A 15,984-nucleotide genomic window follows, 5' to 3' on the forward strand; every position below is an offset into this window, starting at 1 on the left:
CACGGAAAAATAGTTTCGGTCTAGAGTGGGTCATTCTTTAAGTTTGAAAAACACAAATACCTAAGTACCGAGATAGATATCATACTTGAAAAAATTAGTGTTGGCGCGGAACCGTAAAAAAGGGGGAAACAACCTGTTTAAGTCATCATCATTCGCTTGCCCTTATCTTATTCTTATCCCATTCATTTGGGGTCGGTGCAGCATGTCTTTTTCTTCCAAACCTCTCACTCGCCCGTCATCTCATTATTCACTTGCGTCGTTTCATATCATCTGCCACACAGTCCATCCACCTTTTCCTCGGTTTTTTCTCCCGTTATTTCCCTCCACATTCATTTGTAATGCCTTTCTCGTCACATGACTTTCATCCCTCCGCATCACATGCCCAATATGCATTTACTTAGTTGTTTATAATAAAAAAATACACTGCGATAATTTTATACCTACTTACGATCGTTTAAGATGACCGCAGTGTAGTGTAACTAAAAATGTTATGTATATTACTGTCATTATCATTTCACAAACTCTCAGGCTAATTCGAACGTACACTTGAATCAGAATTATGTCATTTAGCTATAATACGAGCGAACTGCACGATACATGAATAAAATTATTAAATTCAGATGTCATTCTGACATCAGTGTACATATTGACTTGGCCTGTTCTATCAATTACTACGTGATTTTTTATTACCTATAAATTTCAGAAGGATATTTATTGTAGTTTTTTAATTTACATGTTTTTGAATGTTGTTGATTAACTGACTTACCTCTGCCTGCCAAGCGAAAGCTAAAAAATAAGCTAAAGCTAAAATTATGCTAGATTGAGATTAACATTTTCGCTGCCGAAAATTGCACGTTGTCCACGTGTATAACATATAGAGTTATAGCGTGTGTGTAACATATAGACTTTATATCAACCCAATGGCAGCGAAAAGGTTATCTATTATCAACTTTACCTGGCGCATACGCATTTTATTGTATTATGCTTAAATTGCTTAACTCGTTTACGTCTATCATGTAGGCATCTCAAATGATTAATATTTTTATTTCTACGTCTCACATTATTTCTGACTTGCCACTGACAAGTCACCAACGAACGCTCCTGCGACTGCACGCCACAACAGCCGCAGTCGCGCCGCTGCATTAATGATGCACTAATGCTGCACCGGTAACGTCGCAACAGTAATGCAGCTGCAGTCAGAAATGGACTTAAGGCTACAGTTTGCCTTACGTAGGAACAATAGAGTTAGACCAAAAAAAGGCTGCAGGTGTTACTTTTAAACATCAAACTTCTATGAAATTATGACTTATGACCTATAAATAAGCCTCGCACTACGTGTGCTGTCATTTCTGCCGCCTTTTCTTGGTCTCATTCTAATTAGTAATTTAGGTCAATAAATAAATGGAAATAGAGTCCAACCTGTTTTTAAGTTTACAACTTTACAACAGAACGTTGGCGAGGTATTTGTTTAGAGCATTTAGTAACTGGCGACGCCTTGGCTGTTATTTTTTGTACAAAACAGTCTGCCGATTTTTGCGGGGGAGGAACACGTCAAATGTATGGCCATGTCATAAACGTCAGTCCATACAAAAGGTTGCACAATTGTGCAAAGTTTTCGGCAGAGGGGTAAGCTCTTAAAGGCGTCTCCGTTTATTAGATGCTCTAAGGGTATTTGCGACAAAAAATATTGCCAGAAACCAGAAACGGTAAATCCGTGTGCATTTGTACCTACTGTATTATAGGTACTGACCTATAATACGAGCTTTATGCTACTCGCTCCAACTACGCTATCCAATTATTTTACTTTGAGACTGCAGAGACTTTTTGCCATATCGTGTGGTGCAGTGGAGTTATAATTATGTAATGAAAGAAATGAAAAAGTGTATGAAGTACGATGCGTGATCGTCAACAACAACAACAAATAGCAGGGACAACCATTAGGTACGGGATAAGGGATAAGTACCAGAATTACATGCCGGTGTGCGCTTAGGTACATTAATAACAAAGGTATATTAGAAAAGTATCGTAGTAATTAATGTAGTATGAAATTGTGTATGGTACGGAAACTAGGGCGTGCTTCCGGTACGACGACGATTTTCTATACACCAACATTAGCAGAAGCGGGAAGTCCCAGGTTTCGCAATACCTACAAACTCAGAACCTAGAGCATTCCCTAATGGAATCCATAAGCCGAGAGTTAGGCTTGCACTTGGCCGAATTTCATTAACAAAGTACTTATTCGCAGACGTGTCCTTTAACAGAGTAACGTTTGGCAGAATTTCATTACACAGAGTAGGTACCTAGCCGTTTTGTAAGATTATGAGCGTTCATGGACTGTAGACGGCAGCACTGAAGCCCCCTATTCATTGGCGCGAAGCATTAGGTCAAGTTTCTATGTTTGATTTAAACCACTAGATGGCAGACCCTGCTATGCAAAGCCAGCGTGAAGTGTAGGGGGCAGCACCTGCTTAAAAGCGTGAATTATTTTCGCTTTCGTGCGAAAGACCTTGCAACAAATCGCATGCGGTGTTTGATACATTACCGACCCAGATGCAACATATTTCAATTGAAAATAACTTAATGCACTTAAAGAAAACTTAAATAGTACATTTCGATGCTAGTGCGGAAGGTATGTCATTACTTCACGAGTACCGAGATATCTTGCCACTAGACATGTGTAAGTAATGCTCGTAATATCACAAATGAGATATCTCTCGAACACGTAATATGGCATTACGTATCTCTCCGCGAAATCAACCAGTACTTCAAACATCACGCATCACGCGAGCTGCACCGAGCGCGCGAGCGCCAACGACCGGCCGAAGCGCGCGAAATGGATTCAATTCCAAATACATTGACTCGCCGATATGAACGGTCAGTTCAAGTCTACGCACGGAGCGCGTAATGTGTAATGTCACTTGTGATAGTGTCATGTTTGTTCGCCATGCCATGCCATCATTGCTTTGTTATCTCGCTCGCACTCGCACTCAATGCTCGCTCGCTCTCGCTCTGCGATGTTTTCGGCTATCTTCGGAACCATTCGGATAGGTCCGCACGGCCGATCGCCGCGGTTTAAGTTGTCACTCACTAATAGTTTTACGAATATGATTTTCTGCAATAGATCTAAAACTCTAATGCGTCCGCGTAGAGCTTAAAATGTTTTCTTATAATACAAGAAGGACGCGGTCAAATGGAGTAATTTATTTGCGATTTTGAATTTGACGAAAACCGTTTATTATTATTGTTGTGAAATGTTTGATAGTTTGCTTGACTTTCGCGGTTCGCGGCAAACTAAGTACGAGTTAATACTTGTTTATCCTTTAATTTAATTGTGAATTAGTGCATATCGAGACTGACTGTAGAAATTCAAGTTGTTTATAAAGACTAATTGAACTAAATTACAAATATAGTTAAATTAAATTGTGAAAAGTGTAAATAATAGTTTCGTTATGGCAATATTCTGATAATGTATTAGTGCTGGTGAGCAATCGGTTTTTTACGGACTATTGGTGACTTTAACTTGATTGACCTATTTAAAAAAAATGGCTATAAACGAACCACTTTACGGAGACAGAACCAAAGCGAGCAAAATGTACGCATAACATTAGGGTTTCTGGTTTCTCGACCTTTTTAATTTCTCGAGGCACGGGAATTCTCGACCAAGATTTCTCGAGTTTCTCGAGTATCTCGAGAAATTTTGAAAGCTCCAAAAACACCATGTTATTTAATTTTTTTTGCTTTTTTACAAATCAAACTCGTAGGAATCGTAGGTGAGATCAATAATTAAACATATGGTACATTTTTAGTCACCATAAATTGCACTTAATAATCAAAAATACAACAACAAAAAAAAAACTATAGGTGCAGGCGTGCGCACCGGCGATGTGTTATGCTATAGTGTATTTCTTTACGTGTCAACAAAATGTAAACAAACTACAATATGGTATTTTATTAGGCAGCAATATTCAAGTCAATAAATTTAACTCGATGTGACAAAACTTACAGAAGTTTTACTACGTAATATTAATTACTCGTACATACTCAATTGTAATATTTTGCTAATTGGAATATATCGGGATGATTTGATTTATCAATAGTAATTTAGTTTTAAATATTTGTTATTACACTTATTACATGGTCCTATAATTCGTTACAATTTTTTTAAAGCGTTATTCAGTAAAAAGACGCTGCATGAATGTTATTAAAATCATGATAGTTCAAAAGTTTCAAAACATGAAAAGCGGTTAAAGCTAGAACGATAGGGGACGGATCAAGGTAGTTTTTTATTTGGTTGGTAATAAATGTTTTAAGTAGGTTCCTACCTGAAAATGTAAAAAAAAAATTGTTCATATTTATTTAACTGCCTAAAGAAATACATAATAGACACCTCATGTGTTATACGCGTGTTTTCTTTATACTTATCACTGGAGATTTATTTCTCGAGTTCTCGAGGCATTGAATATTTTTTTCCCGTCTCGACTTAGGACAAATTTCTCGAGATTTCTCGCCTCGGGAATTCTCGAGCAGAAACCCTAATTGTTATAGAATACTCGCCATATCGGGAAGCTCCATAGGCAATTATCTACCTCCGAAACTTACATACATATTACATAATTACATTATTTTATAATTTATAAGAACTAACAAAAAATCTTTCACATAAAGGTGACAAAACGCAACGCGTAATAAATAGATCGATCGCCGATACGGATCCGAGACGCCCTAGAATCACTAGAGTGCTGTATGCGCTGTAAGAGATAGCTGTAATGTGGCCGTCTCGCGCGCGCCCGAGCGCTGTTTCACGTTCGGGGCATGTTTCGAGTGATGAGTGATGTGATATCTCAGTGTACCATTACGTGTTCGGAAAAGTGATGTGATATAGCATCACTTTTCGAAGCACTGTTTCGCGCATGTCTACTTGCCACGAGCCGCAGGCGAGTGGCAAGACTCGGGACGAGTGAAGAATGACATTTCCACACGTGTATCGAACGACGTTTTTTAATACAGTTGCGAAAAAATAAGAAAATCATTGTTAATCGTACACTAAACAAAAGTGGTAACAGTGACAGCTCGGTTAGACGTCGTCTTTAAGTATATTATATCTATGGGCGTTTGGCAGCTATTCCGTTCCATTCAGTCAACTTATTAAGAACGGAATTTTCAATATTGAATATTAAAAAATAAACGTGTTATAATGATGAAGAGGTAAGTAATTAAATATGAAATATGTAATATTTTTCGTATTCTTACATTAACGGTAGGTTTTTATGCTGATTACGACGTTTAAAGGAAACTAATATTAACACTCATCAATAAGTAGTCGTGAATTGGAACAAGTATAAATTTAAAAAAATTGGAAAAGTAAAAAGCACTAGTTCGAGATAACCAACTTTCCGCACGCTAAACAGCTACGTAAAGTAGCACTTTTTGAGCAACTGTATTAAAAAAACTGTATCGAATGCAAAGCGTTACTCGACTAATATTTGCTTAAATAAGAAAAGTACAGTGCTAATTTACACAGAAGCGAACTGGAGGCCTAGTAGTGGATATATAATGAAAGGAGCCACATGAAAGCGAGCGCTCGAAATTCAAAAATCGGCCCCAGTACGATATTTGAACCAAGAGTCAAGAGTCTACCAGACGTTAGTTAATCAAAAGTTACATCTACGAATGCAAAGCATTCTGAGAAACGATGTTCGGCGAAACGTTGCCTGCGAATCGAAGGTATCACTAGGTGCCTGTGCCTATATTAAAATTGTATATTACATAGGTACCTATCTTTATTCACGCAAAAAAAATACCTGTTATAAAAATAATATATGTCTCTAAAAATTGTGTTTTAAATATCATCGTGACGTGACGTTACACAGTTCTGATAAATTATTTTATTTCATTATAACCGTAGTGTTGATAAGACTTAATCTATACACACACGTAAATCCTATTTAATTAATCATTCCAGATAAAAATGTATCCATTTACAAGCATCTTTAGTTGACCTACATTACAAGTAATGTTCGAAAATATCTGATACATTATCAACGACAGAAATCTATATGTACGAATAAGGAAACTATACAGGTTGATTCAGGAGATTTTGATATTTGGTCGTTTTCAGAAATAAATATTGAAAACCTGATTCTTTCACATCTGGACGTTCTTGGGCTCATTCTACTCAGAATCGTCAGCATTCTCCATCCCACTATTAAAAAACCGGGCAAGTGCGAGTCGGACTCGCGCACGAAGGGTTCCGTACCATAAAGCAAAAAAAACGGAAAAAATGCAAAAAGAAAACGGTCACCCATCCAAGTACTGACCACGCCCGACGTTGCTTAACTTTGGTCAAAAATTACGTTTGCTGTATGGGAGCCCCACTTAAATCTTTATTTTATTCTGTTTTTAGTATTTGTTGTTATAGCGGCAACAGAAATACATCATCTGTGAAAATTTCAACAGTCTAGCTACCCTAATAGCATTTTCTTGTAGGGATTTTGTTGGGCCTTTGTTTACGTATTAGTTGGGCAACCGTTATATTTGGCCGTACGATTTGCTGGAGGGCCCTCGACAAAGGCCCTCCCGAAGATTCCCAACAGAGGGCCATTAGAGTATTTTTTTCGTTGGGCCTATTTAAATAAATCATACAATTGTTCAACGGTGGTGGTTTTGGTTGGGCCGCGGTTGGGCCTATACACATTTGTTTGATGGTTGGTTAGTTGTTACATTTGGCCGTACGATTTGCTGGAGGGCCCTCGACAAAGGCCCTCCCAAAGATTCCCAACAGAGGGCCATTAGAGTAATTTTTTCGTTGGGCCTATTTAAATAAATCATACAATTATTCAACGGTGGTGGTTTTGGTTGGGCCGTGGTTGGGCCTATACTCATTTGTTTGATGGTTGGTTAATTGTTACATTTGGCCGTATGGCTTGCTGTAGGGCCAACTGCAAAAAAATAAAAAAGGGCAATTTTTTCGTTGTGCTTCTGTTTGCAAATTCAACAATTACCCATCGGCAAGTCAGGTAGTCGTGCACCAGGTTGAAGGCCCAACACAGCTTGTCCCACAAAGGGCCAACATTGTAACTTTAACGTTGGGCCTTGTGTAGGATTCTTACAATACTACCGTAGGTAAATAGTTGTGTAATTTATAGTGGGCCTACACAGTCTTAATTATGTAATGGGCTTTTGTTTACGAGTCCTACAGTTACCCTACGTTAGGTAAGTGGTTGTGTAATACGACGTTGGGCCTTTGCTGATAAATATTACAATTACACTACGGTAGGCATTGGTTGTATCCACATGAAGGCCCTAGGCAGCAGTTGTTGTTAATCTTCTCTGTATCGTTCCAATTTTAGTATATGTACTGCCGAAGCAAGTACACTTACTATACACTCTAATTTGTATATATACTAACCGCACTTCGAAACTTCGTAAGCGAGATTTATGTTTTTTGAGATTTAAATTGAGAAAATGTTGGTAAAATACAATTTTTTTAATTTATGTATACATTTTATAGTTATAGCTATTAGATTTATAAGTTACTTTAAAAATATATTTTGATTATATCCGGAATAATCGAGAAAATAACTATAACTCCGATGTTTGGAGACAGTAACGCCATCTAGTGACGCCACAAGCAAACTCAACTGGTATTGTTGGGCATCAGTACCACAGCCAATGTTGGTAAATGCGATATTTGTGCTCACTGGGCCAACGAATGTTATCGTTGTTTAGCCACCGGTACCAAAATACACAAAGGCCCATTGTTAGGCGTCAGTGCCACAGCCAATGTTGGTAAATACGATATTTGTCATCATTGGGCCATCGGATGATATCTTTGACTAGCCAACGTTACCAAAATACACAAAGGCCCATTGTTGGGCATCCGTGCCACAGCCAATGTTGGTAAATGCGGTATTCGTCACCATTGGGCCAACGAATGTTATCGTTGTTTAGCGAACGGTAGCAAAATACACAAAGGCCCATTTTTGGGCCTCAATGCTACAGTCATTGTTGGTAAATGCGACATTTGTCGTCATTGGGCCATCGTATGATATCTTTGATTAGCCAACGTTACCAAAATAAACAAAGGCCCATTGTTGGGCATCAGTGCCACAGCCAATGTTGGTAAATGCGATATTTGTCATCATTGGGCCATCGGATGATATCGTTGACTAGCCAACGTTACCAAAATACACAAAGGCCCATTGTTGGGCATCAATGCTACAGCCAATGTTGGTAAATGCAATATTTGTCGTCATTGGGCCATCGGATGATATCGTTGATTAGCCAACGTTACCAAAATAAACAAAGGCCCATTGTTGGGCATCAGTGCCACAGCCAATGTTGGTAAATGCGATATTTGTCATCATTGGGCCATCGGATGATATCGTTGATTAGCCAGCGTTACCAAAATACACAAAGGCCCAATGTTGGCCATCAATGCTACAGTCAATGTTGGTAAATGCGATATTTGTCGTCATTGGGTCATCGGATGATATCGTTGATTAGCCAACGTTACCAAAATAAACAAAGGCCCGTTGTTGGGCATCAATGCTACAGCCAATGTTGGTAAATGCGATATTTGTCGTCATTGGGCCATCGGATGATATCGCTGATTAGCCAACGTTACCAAAATAAACAAAGGCCCATTGTTGGGCATCAGTGCCACAGCCAATGTTGGTAAATGCGATTTTTGTCATCATTGGGCCATCGGATGATATCGTTGATTAGCCAACGTTACCAAAATACACAAAGGCCCATTGTTGGGCATCAATGCTACAGCCAATGTTGGTAAATGCGATATTTGTCGTCATTGGGCCATCGGATGATATCGTCGATTAGCCAACGTTACCAAAATAAACAAAGGCCCATTGTTGGGCATCAGTGCCACAGCCAATGGTGGTAAATGCGATATTTGTCATCATTGGGCCATCGGATGATATCGTTGACTAGCCAACGTTACCAAAATACACAAAGGCCCATTGTTGGGCATCCGTGCCACAGCCAATGTTGGTAAATGCGGTATTCGTCACCATTGGGCCAACGAATGTTATCGTTGTTTAGCGAACGGTAGCAAAATACACAAAGGCCCATTGTTGGGCATCACTGCCACTGCCAATGTTGGTAAATGCGATATATGTCATCATTGGGCCAACGAATATTATCGTTGTTTAGCCAACGGTACCAAAATACACAAAGGCCCTTTGTTGGGCATATGTGCCACAGCGAATGTTGGTAAATGCGATGGTGGGCCAATACAAAATTAACGTTGGCTACGGAACGAACCTCATCCCAACGTTTTCCCTACCGTTGGCACCGTGGGCCCCAACGAAAATGCTACTAGGGTATCACGGTTCGTGAGATAGAGCCTGGTGACAGACAGACGGACGGACGGACGGACGTTTTACCCTTTGGGTACGGAACCCTAAAAAAGATGTCCCAAAATGTCCATTCCATTACGTCACGTTTTAGTATGAAAATTTTTTTCACTTGTATGTGCGTGACGTAGTGGAGTGTACAATTTTCATACAAATTTTTGGGACATTTTATTTTATCATCAGAATTGAATATGCCAGTGATTCTGAGTTGAAAGAACCCAAAAACACCGGGATCGGGTTTTCGATATTTATTTCTGAAAACGCCCATTTAGTACATTAAAGCAACTGATTCGTACCGGTATTAGTGAGATTACTATTTATTTAAAAAAAAGAGTATCATTTATTTTCAATATGTATTTATGGCAAATGTATGGTCACACGATTTTTCTTTCTAAGTGGAGCAGCATTGGAAGAATATAATATATATACAATATACATACCTATAGGTACTTATGCTACACTAGCTGTTGCCCGCGACTTCGTGCGCGTGGAATCTTATCTTCAACATTTTACATATTTAGTACCTACCTATAATTTGCATATCCAAGCAATGTTGAAATTACTTTTCATTTTTAGCAAGTTTTAAGTCAAGTGGATTTTGATGTTGGTTGCTGACATTACTTTTCTTGTATTCTAATAATAGGTACCTATGCCCTTATACAAAGATTCAAGTTCCGCACTCACAAAATATCTGATCTCCATACAAACTTTCAACCCCTTTCTCACCACCTTGGGGGTTGATTTTCAAAAATGCTTGAATTAGTTTTCATGTTTTTTTAATTTAATACCTTTATTGCAAAAAGTTCAAGTTCCTAGCTTAAAATTAAATTTACACCCCTAGACGAACTTTCATCCCCCTTTTAACCCCCTTAGGGGTTGAATTTCCAAAAACGTTGCAATTACTTTTTTTTTGTAATCGGCTATTATGTCTTTCTAAGAAGTTTCAAAGCATTTGTAATGGATTCAAATTTTGAACCCCATTTTAACCCTGTTAGGGGATGAATTTTACAAAACGCTGAAATTACTTTTATTGTCTTTTAATAGTATCCCCAAATACAAAAGATTCAAGTCCCGCGCTCGAAAGAATGTTTGATATCCATACAAACTTTCAACCCCTTTTTCACCACCTTAGGGGATGAATTTTCAAAAACGCTGAAATTCGTTTTCTTATATTTTAATTTAAAAAGTTTTTAAAAAGTTTCAAGTTCCTTGCTAAAATAAAATTTGCACCCGCAGACGAACTTTCTTCCCCTTTTTAACCCCCTTAGGGGTTGAAATTCCAATAACGTTGCAATTACTTTGTTTTGTAATCGGCTATTATGCCTTTCTAAGAAGTTTCAAAAACATTTGTAATGGATTCAAACTTTCAACCCCTTTTTAACCCTGTTAGGGGATGAATTTTACAAAACGCTGAAATTACTTTCCCCGGCTTCTAATAATATCCCTAAATACAAAGATTCAAGTCCCACACTCGAAAAAATGTTTGATATTCATACAAACTTTCAACCCCTTTTTCACCACCTTAGGGGATGAATTTTCAAAAACGTTGAAATTCATTTTCTTTTATTCTAATAATGTATCTTTCGACCAAGTTTCAAATTCCTAGCTCAAAAGAAAACTTTAACCCCATACAAACTTTCATCCCCTTTTTAACCCTGTTAGGGGATGAATTTTACAAAACGCTGAAATTACTTTTATTGTCTTCTAATAATATCTCCATATACAAAGCTTCAAGTCTTGCGCTCGAAAAAAATTTTGATATCCATACAAACTTTCAACCCCTTTTTCACCACCTTGGGGGATGAATTTTCTAAAACGCTGAAATTCGTTTTCTTGTATTTGAATTTGATACTTTTTTACAAAGTTTCAAGCTCCTAGCTTAAAATAAAACTTGCACCCGAAGACGAACTTTCATCCCCTTTTTAACCCCTTTAGAGGTTGAATTTCCAAAAACGTTGCAATCTCTTTTTTTAGTAATCGGCTATTATGCCTTTCTAAGAAGTTTCAAAGCATTTGTAATGGATTCTAAATTTCAACCCCTTTTTAACCCTGTTAGGGGATGAATTTTACAAAACGCTGAAATTTTTTTTCTGGTCTTCTAATAATATCCCCAAATACAAAGATTCAAGTCCCGCGTTCGAAAAAAATATTTGATATCCATACAAACTTTCAACCCCCTTTTCACCACCTTAGGGGATGAAATTTAAAATACGCTGAAATTAGTTTTCTTGTATTTTAATAATATATCTTTTTACGAAGTTTCAAATTCCTAGTTTAAAATAAAACTTGAACCCCATACAAACGTTCATCCCCTTTTTATCCTCCTTAGGGGTTGAATTTCTCAAAATCGCTTCTTATCTCTTGTACACTTTATAATTTTAATCTGGTGTGAAAATTTCAACTTTCTATCTTTTGTAGTTTCGGCTCTGCGTTGATGAATCAGTCAGTCAGGACACTTGCATTTATACATATAGATATATATAGATATATATACAATATTCATATAGGTACCTGTTTTCATATTCCAATATGCCAATATTCATATATTTCATTGAATCTTATACATATTAGATGTATAAGATTCAATAAAATGCAATCATACTTACTTAAAACTTATTTTGTCTTTGTTAACATATTTTACAGTACATACACGTATGGTGCTTCTTTACCGCCCTAGGGGGGGCTTAAGGACAGTCGACGTCAAAGATATGTTTACACTTTTCGCCTTATTAAAAAGGAGTAAGGTGCAAAAGTGTAAACATATCTTTGACGTCGACTGGACAATAGGTTGCCTATGTCAAACATTTTTAAGGGCCATATGTACTGTAAAACTTTATACTTACAATACACATGCGAAAAGGTAATTCGCACTTGTATCGCAATGTACTAATTTAATCTGTGAACCTATATACCGGGTATGGCCTGTAACATGAGCAAATAATTATATATAGATTGTACTCCTGAAATGGTGAAACTTTTGTTCAACAACTTTTAAAAATTATGAAGTATTTAGACTCCCTATTTTTCATACAAAATAAATATTATCTTCAATGGACGCCATCGCCACGCCATATCATTGTGATTTGACGTTGCTTGTCACGCCTTAAACATAACAAAATTCGCAATACATTGCGTCTTAGAATAAACTTAAAAGTGTATTAAAAATCAAACCACAAGTTATTTTTAAAAGTCGCTGAACAAATGTTGGTCAGTATGAAGAGTACAGCCTACAGTTTAATTTTTTGCTCATATTACAGGCCACACCCGGTATTTAAATTATGATATGATTGACCAATTAAACAGTGATTTTGAGACAGCCATTTGTGAGGCGCGACTGCAGAGACACGCGTAAGGAAACGTAGGTAACTAGAATTAGACCAAGAAAAGTATGCAACGATTTTGATAGCGTAGGTACGCAGTGCCAGTTGTTATTTATTCGTCATAATTTCAAAGATTGGTCTAACTCTAGAGTTAAACCAAGAAAAATCTGCAGCGATTTTGACAGCCCACGCAATGCAAGTGCTATTTGTATATGTCACAATTTCATAGAAGTTTGACATTTAAAATAACACTTGAAATGCGTGGGCTCTCAAAATCGCTGCAGACTTTTCTTGGTCTAACTTCTACCTACTTTACTTAAAAGGATGATAAATAAAACCGAGTCAGTTTGACATGACAACATTAGCTACATGCAGGTACCTACTGTCCAAAATATCGGTAGTAGTGCGAGTGCGTGAAGCGCGAGTTTGCGCCGTGGCGCGGTCGTTCGGGCGGGCCCGGCGGGCGTCGGCGCCCGTCGCGCCCCGTCCGCGCCGCGGCAGCGACCTCTTGCGCCAGCCCCACAGTCCTCCCTCCAGTTTACGTCCGGTGACCACGCTGACGGACTCCGCCGTTTCTTACACTGCCATCCAATTGTTATCCAAAATCGTTCCTGGGCCGGGCGCCTCCAGAGAACTCGGACGCGATCTTTAACGCTAAACTACCACGCATTTATACAATTTATTATACATTACAAATTCTAAAGTGAAAACATACCTTAAAATAGTCAAGCGCTTAATCGATCGACCGCATTGAAAAGTAAAACTGTTATTATCGTTTTGCAGACGAGCTTTGCGGTTTTTGTTGCACTGCGATAGGCGTTTAATGCTTTATTTACACACATTGAGATGTGTGACCGAATCTAAGAAATAAACCAGTGCGTCGTCCCGTGCTTAGTTGACTCAGTGGAAGCTCAGGCTGTGTTCAGTGCGTCAAAGCTCGAGAGCGTTTCGTTGTCGTTTCTTTACTTGCGCGCTTAAGCGATTATTTTTCCGTTTGTTTAATCTTTATTTTGATTTGCTTTAATTGTGAAAAACGCGATCCATGCTTGGAGTTATGACTACCATGGTATGGTTTTCTTTGTCTATGTTATGTAGGATTTTTAAACCATGAGAAATTATTGCACTATCTAGTCATACTTTGTCCTTATATACGCCATAGAAAATAAAATCTATTTACATTTTATAGGCCTTGTAATTAGTTGTGGACTGCATTTCTCGTGATTTATAAAAGTATTGTATTTTGTATAAGTATGTTTATTCTAATACATCCATAATACATAGTGTGCATTATACGTATAGAAGCCAAACATTCATTTGCAACAACTCTCCGCACATATTTAATATTTATATTCATACATTTACTTTGCCTACTCATTTTTATTCTAATAGTATGTATATACGTATTTAATATTAGGTATAGATAACTATATGCTATATACCTAGGCACGTTATCATGCAGCTTGTTGCTTAGGGGGTGGTCTTATGTAATTATTTGGATGCACGTGTAGGTTTTTTCTATATACTAAGGTTTTGCTCAACTCACAGATCACATCAAAGCTCTGCTAAGTTGTATCAAAATTTGCATCCGTCGAAGAATTTGTCCGTTTAAAACACACATGTATTTAGCGTCTGTGTGGAAAGAGAAGAGTCTTAGAATGTACTGTTTCCCTTATATTCCACGACTCTTAATTCTTGTCCGCACAGACTCTACGAATGTAACATTCAATTTCGAAACTAGCCATTCGGATATTTAGGGCTTTATGTCGGGAAGTAGATGCAAGAAATGTACAAGTTAGTACGTCTTGTTTAAGTATAGCTGGCAAGTGTTCAACGGGTGTATGTGTCCCCTCCCCGGGCGTCGCGGCGTCGCCGACGGCGTCGCGGGGCGCCGAGCTGGCAGACCGACTGGCGGCCGCGGACGCCGGCCCGGCCTGACGTTACGCAATCATACATCACACCCTCCCACCACACTATTCATGTTGCCAAAATCTTTACATATAGTAGCATTTTTCATAACCGTACTTTATAACATTGAAGTTATAGAAGCGAGGGACAGTCAGATTCAGCTGAATGAACGAGGAGTTTGAACTTATTATTAGGTACACATGCTCTTCATACCTATCATATCGTGTTGACCGCTAAAACATAACTACTTCAGCTGCTGCTTGTAAATCCACTTAACTAAAACTTTATCTAGCAATGTATACACAATTTTCGCTTACTGCCCTTCTTGGTACTTCGAATGATAACTTGAAAACAGTACCCTAAATAAATTATTTACGAATGTTGTTGCAAAGAAACGTAAAAACAGTCGGGCTATGATGAATAAATGAATATCTAAGTTATCTAAAATTCTGAATCTTAAATATTATTTTATATAGGGGTAGGTATACTAACTCCAAAAGTTTGAAATCAATAGGAATCGAAATAAATGCGTGTGTCCTGCGGTTCTGACTGACTTAAATCAACACAGAGTCGAAACTACAAAAGCTAGATAGTTGAAATTTGCACACCAGGTTAATGTGTACAAGAGATTATAAGCAGGGCTGCCAGATCGTATAATAGGCTACGAAATTCGTATAGTGAAATTATTTTCGTATACATGTCGTATAGTTGGTCAATCGGTATAATTGGATACGAAAAAAACACCTATGTTAAACTACTGTCAATGCTTCAAAAAACAGTGTGCCAATACTGTTATACGATTTAATGGAACGGCAACTACTTAAATACACGTCAACGCGGGCTATAACCGCGAAAATCCAAGTGCGCAAATTGCGGGCATCTTTCTCTGTCACTCTTATTACGCTGTCCTGTCATTGGAGTAAAAGAGAAAGATCCCGCAATTTGGGGGCTTACCGCAAAAACCAAAATTCACCAGTTATTAAAAAATCGATTTTAAATAATAGTTTTTTTTTGTACTCGTATAATGCAATCGAATTTCGTATAATTCCGGGCACAGGATCGAATAATCAAGATTTATGTACTGGCAGCCCTGATTATAAGAAGTAATTTTGAGAAATTTCACCCCTAAGGGGGTTAAAAAGAGGATGAAAGTTTGTATGGGGTTCAAGTTTTTTTAATGTAGGAACTTGAAACTTGGTAAAATGGCATTAACACATTCAGGGCCAAGAACCCGACTATCGGGTACACTACGCGCTCCATACGGCAAAACCGTGGCTACGCGCTGCGAGCGTAACCCGTAGCACTTAGTGGCAATGAATGTGTTAAGTTATATTAAAATGGACTAAAACTGAAATCATCGTTTTTGAAATTTTGTTCCCTAAGAT

At 37.9% G+C, this 15,984-nt stretch overlaps 1 protein-coding gene across 3 annotated transcripts in view; it reads left to right on the plus strand.

Annotated features, from left to right (window-relative positions):
• The window catches only part of LOC134679061 (potassium voltage-gated channel unc-103-like), a 41,916-nt gene that overhangs the window by 2,895 nt on the left and 23,037 nt on the right, over positions 1 to 15,984 (plus strand). Inside the window, exon 1 of one of the 3 annotated variants that reach the window (XM_063537900.1) lies at positions 13,186 to 13,760. The exons of 1 other annotated variant lie outside the window; for it this stretch is intronic. Coding sequence is in view for 1 of the 2 variants with exons in the window: in XM_063537902.1 (XP_063393972.1) it covers positions 13,737 to 13,760 (24 nt within the window). In the remaining variant the exon portion in view is untranslated. Of the gene's footprint in view, positions 1 to 13,185; positions 13,761 to 15,984 lie in introns of those variants that run through there. One more of the 3 variants, XM_063537902.1, reaches the window with a different exon arrangement.

This window comes from Cydia fagiglandana, chromosome Z, assembly GCF_963556715.1.
Source record: "Cydia fagiglandana chromosome Z, ilCydFagi1.1, whole genome shotgun sequence".
NCBI lineage: Eukaryota > Metazoa > Arthropoda > Insecta > Lepidoptera > Tortricidae > Cydia > Cydia fagiglandana.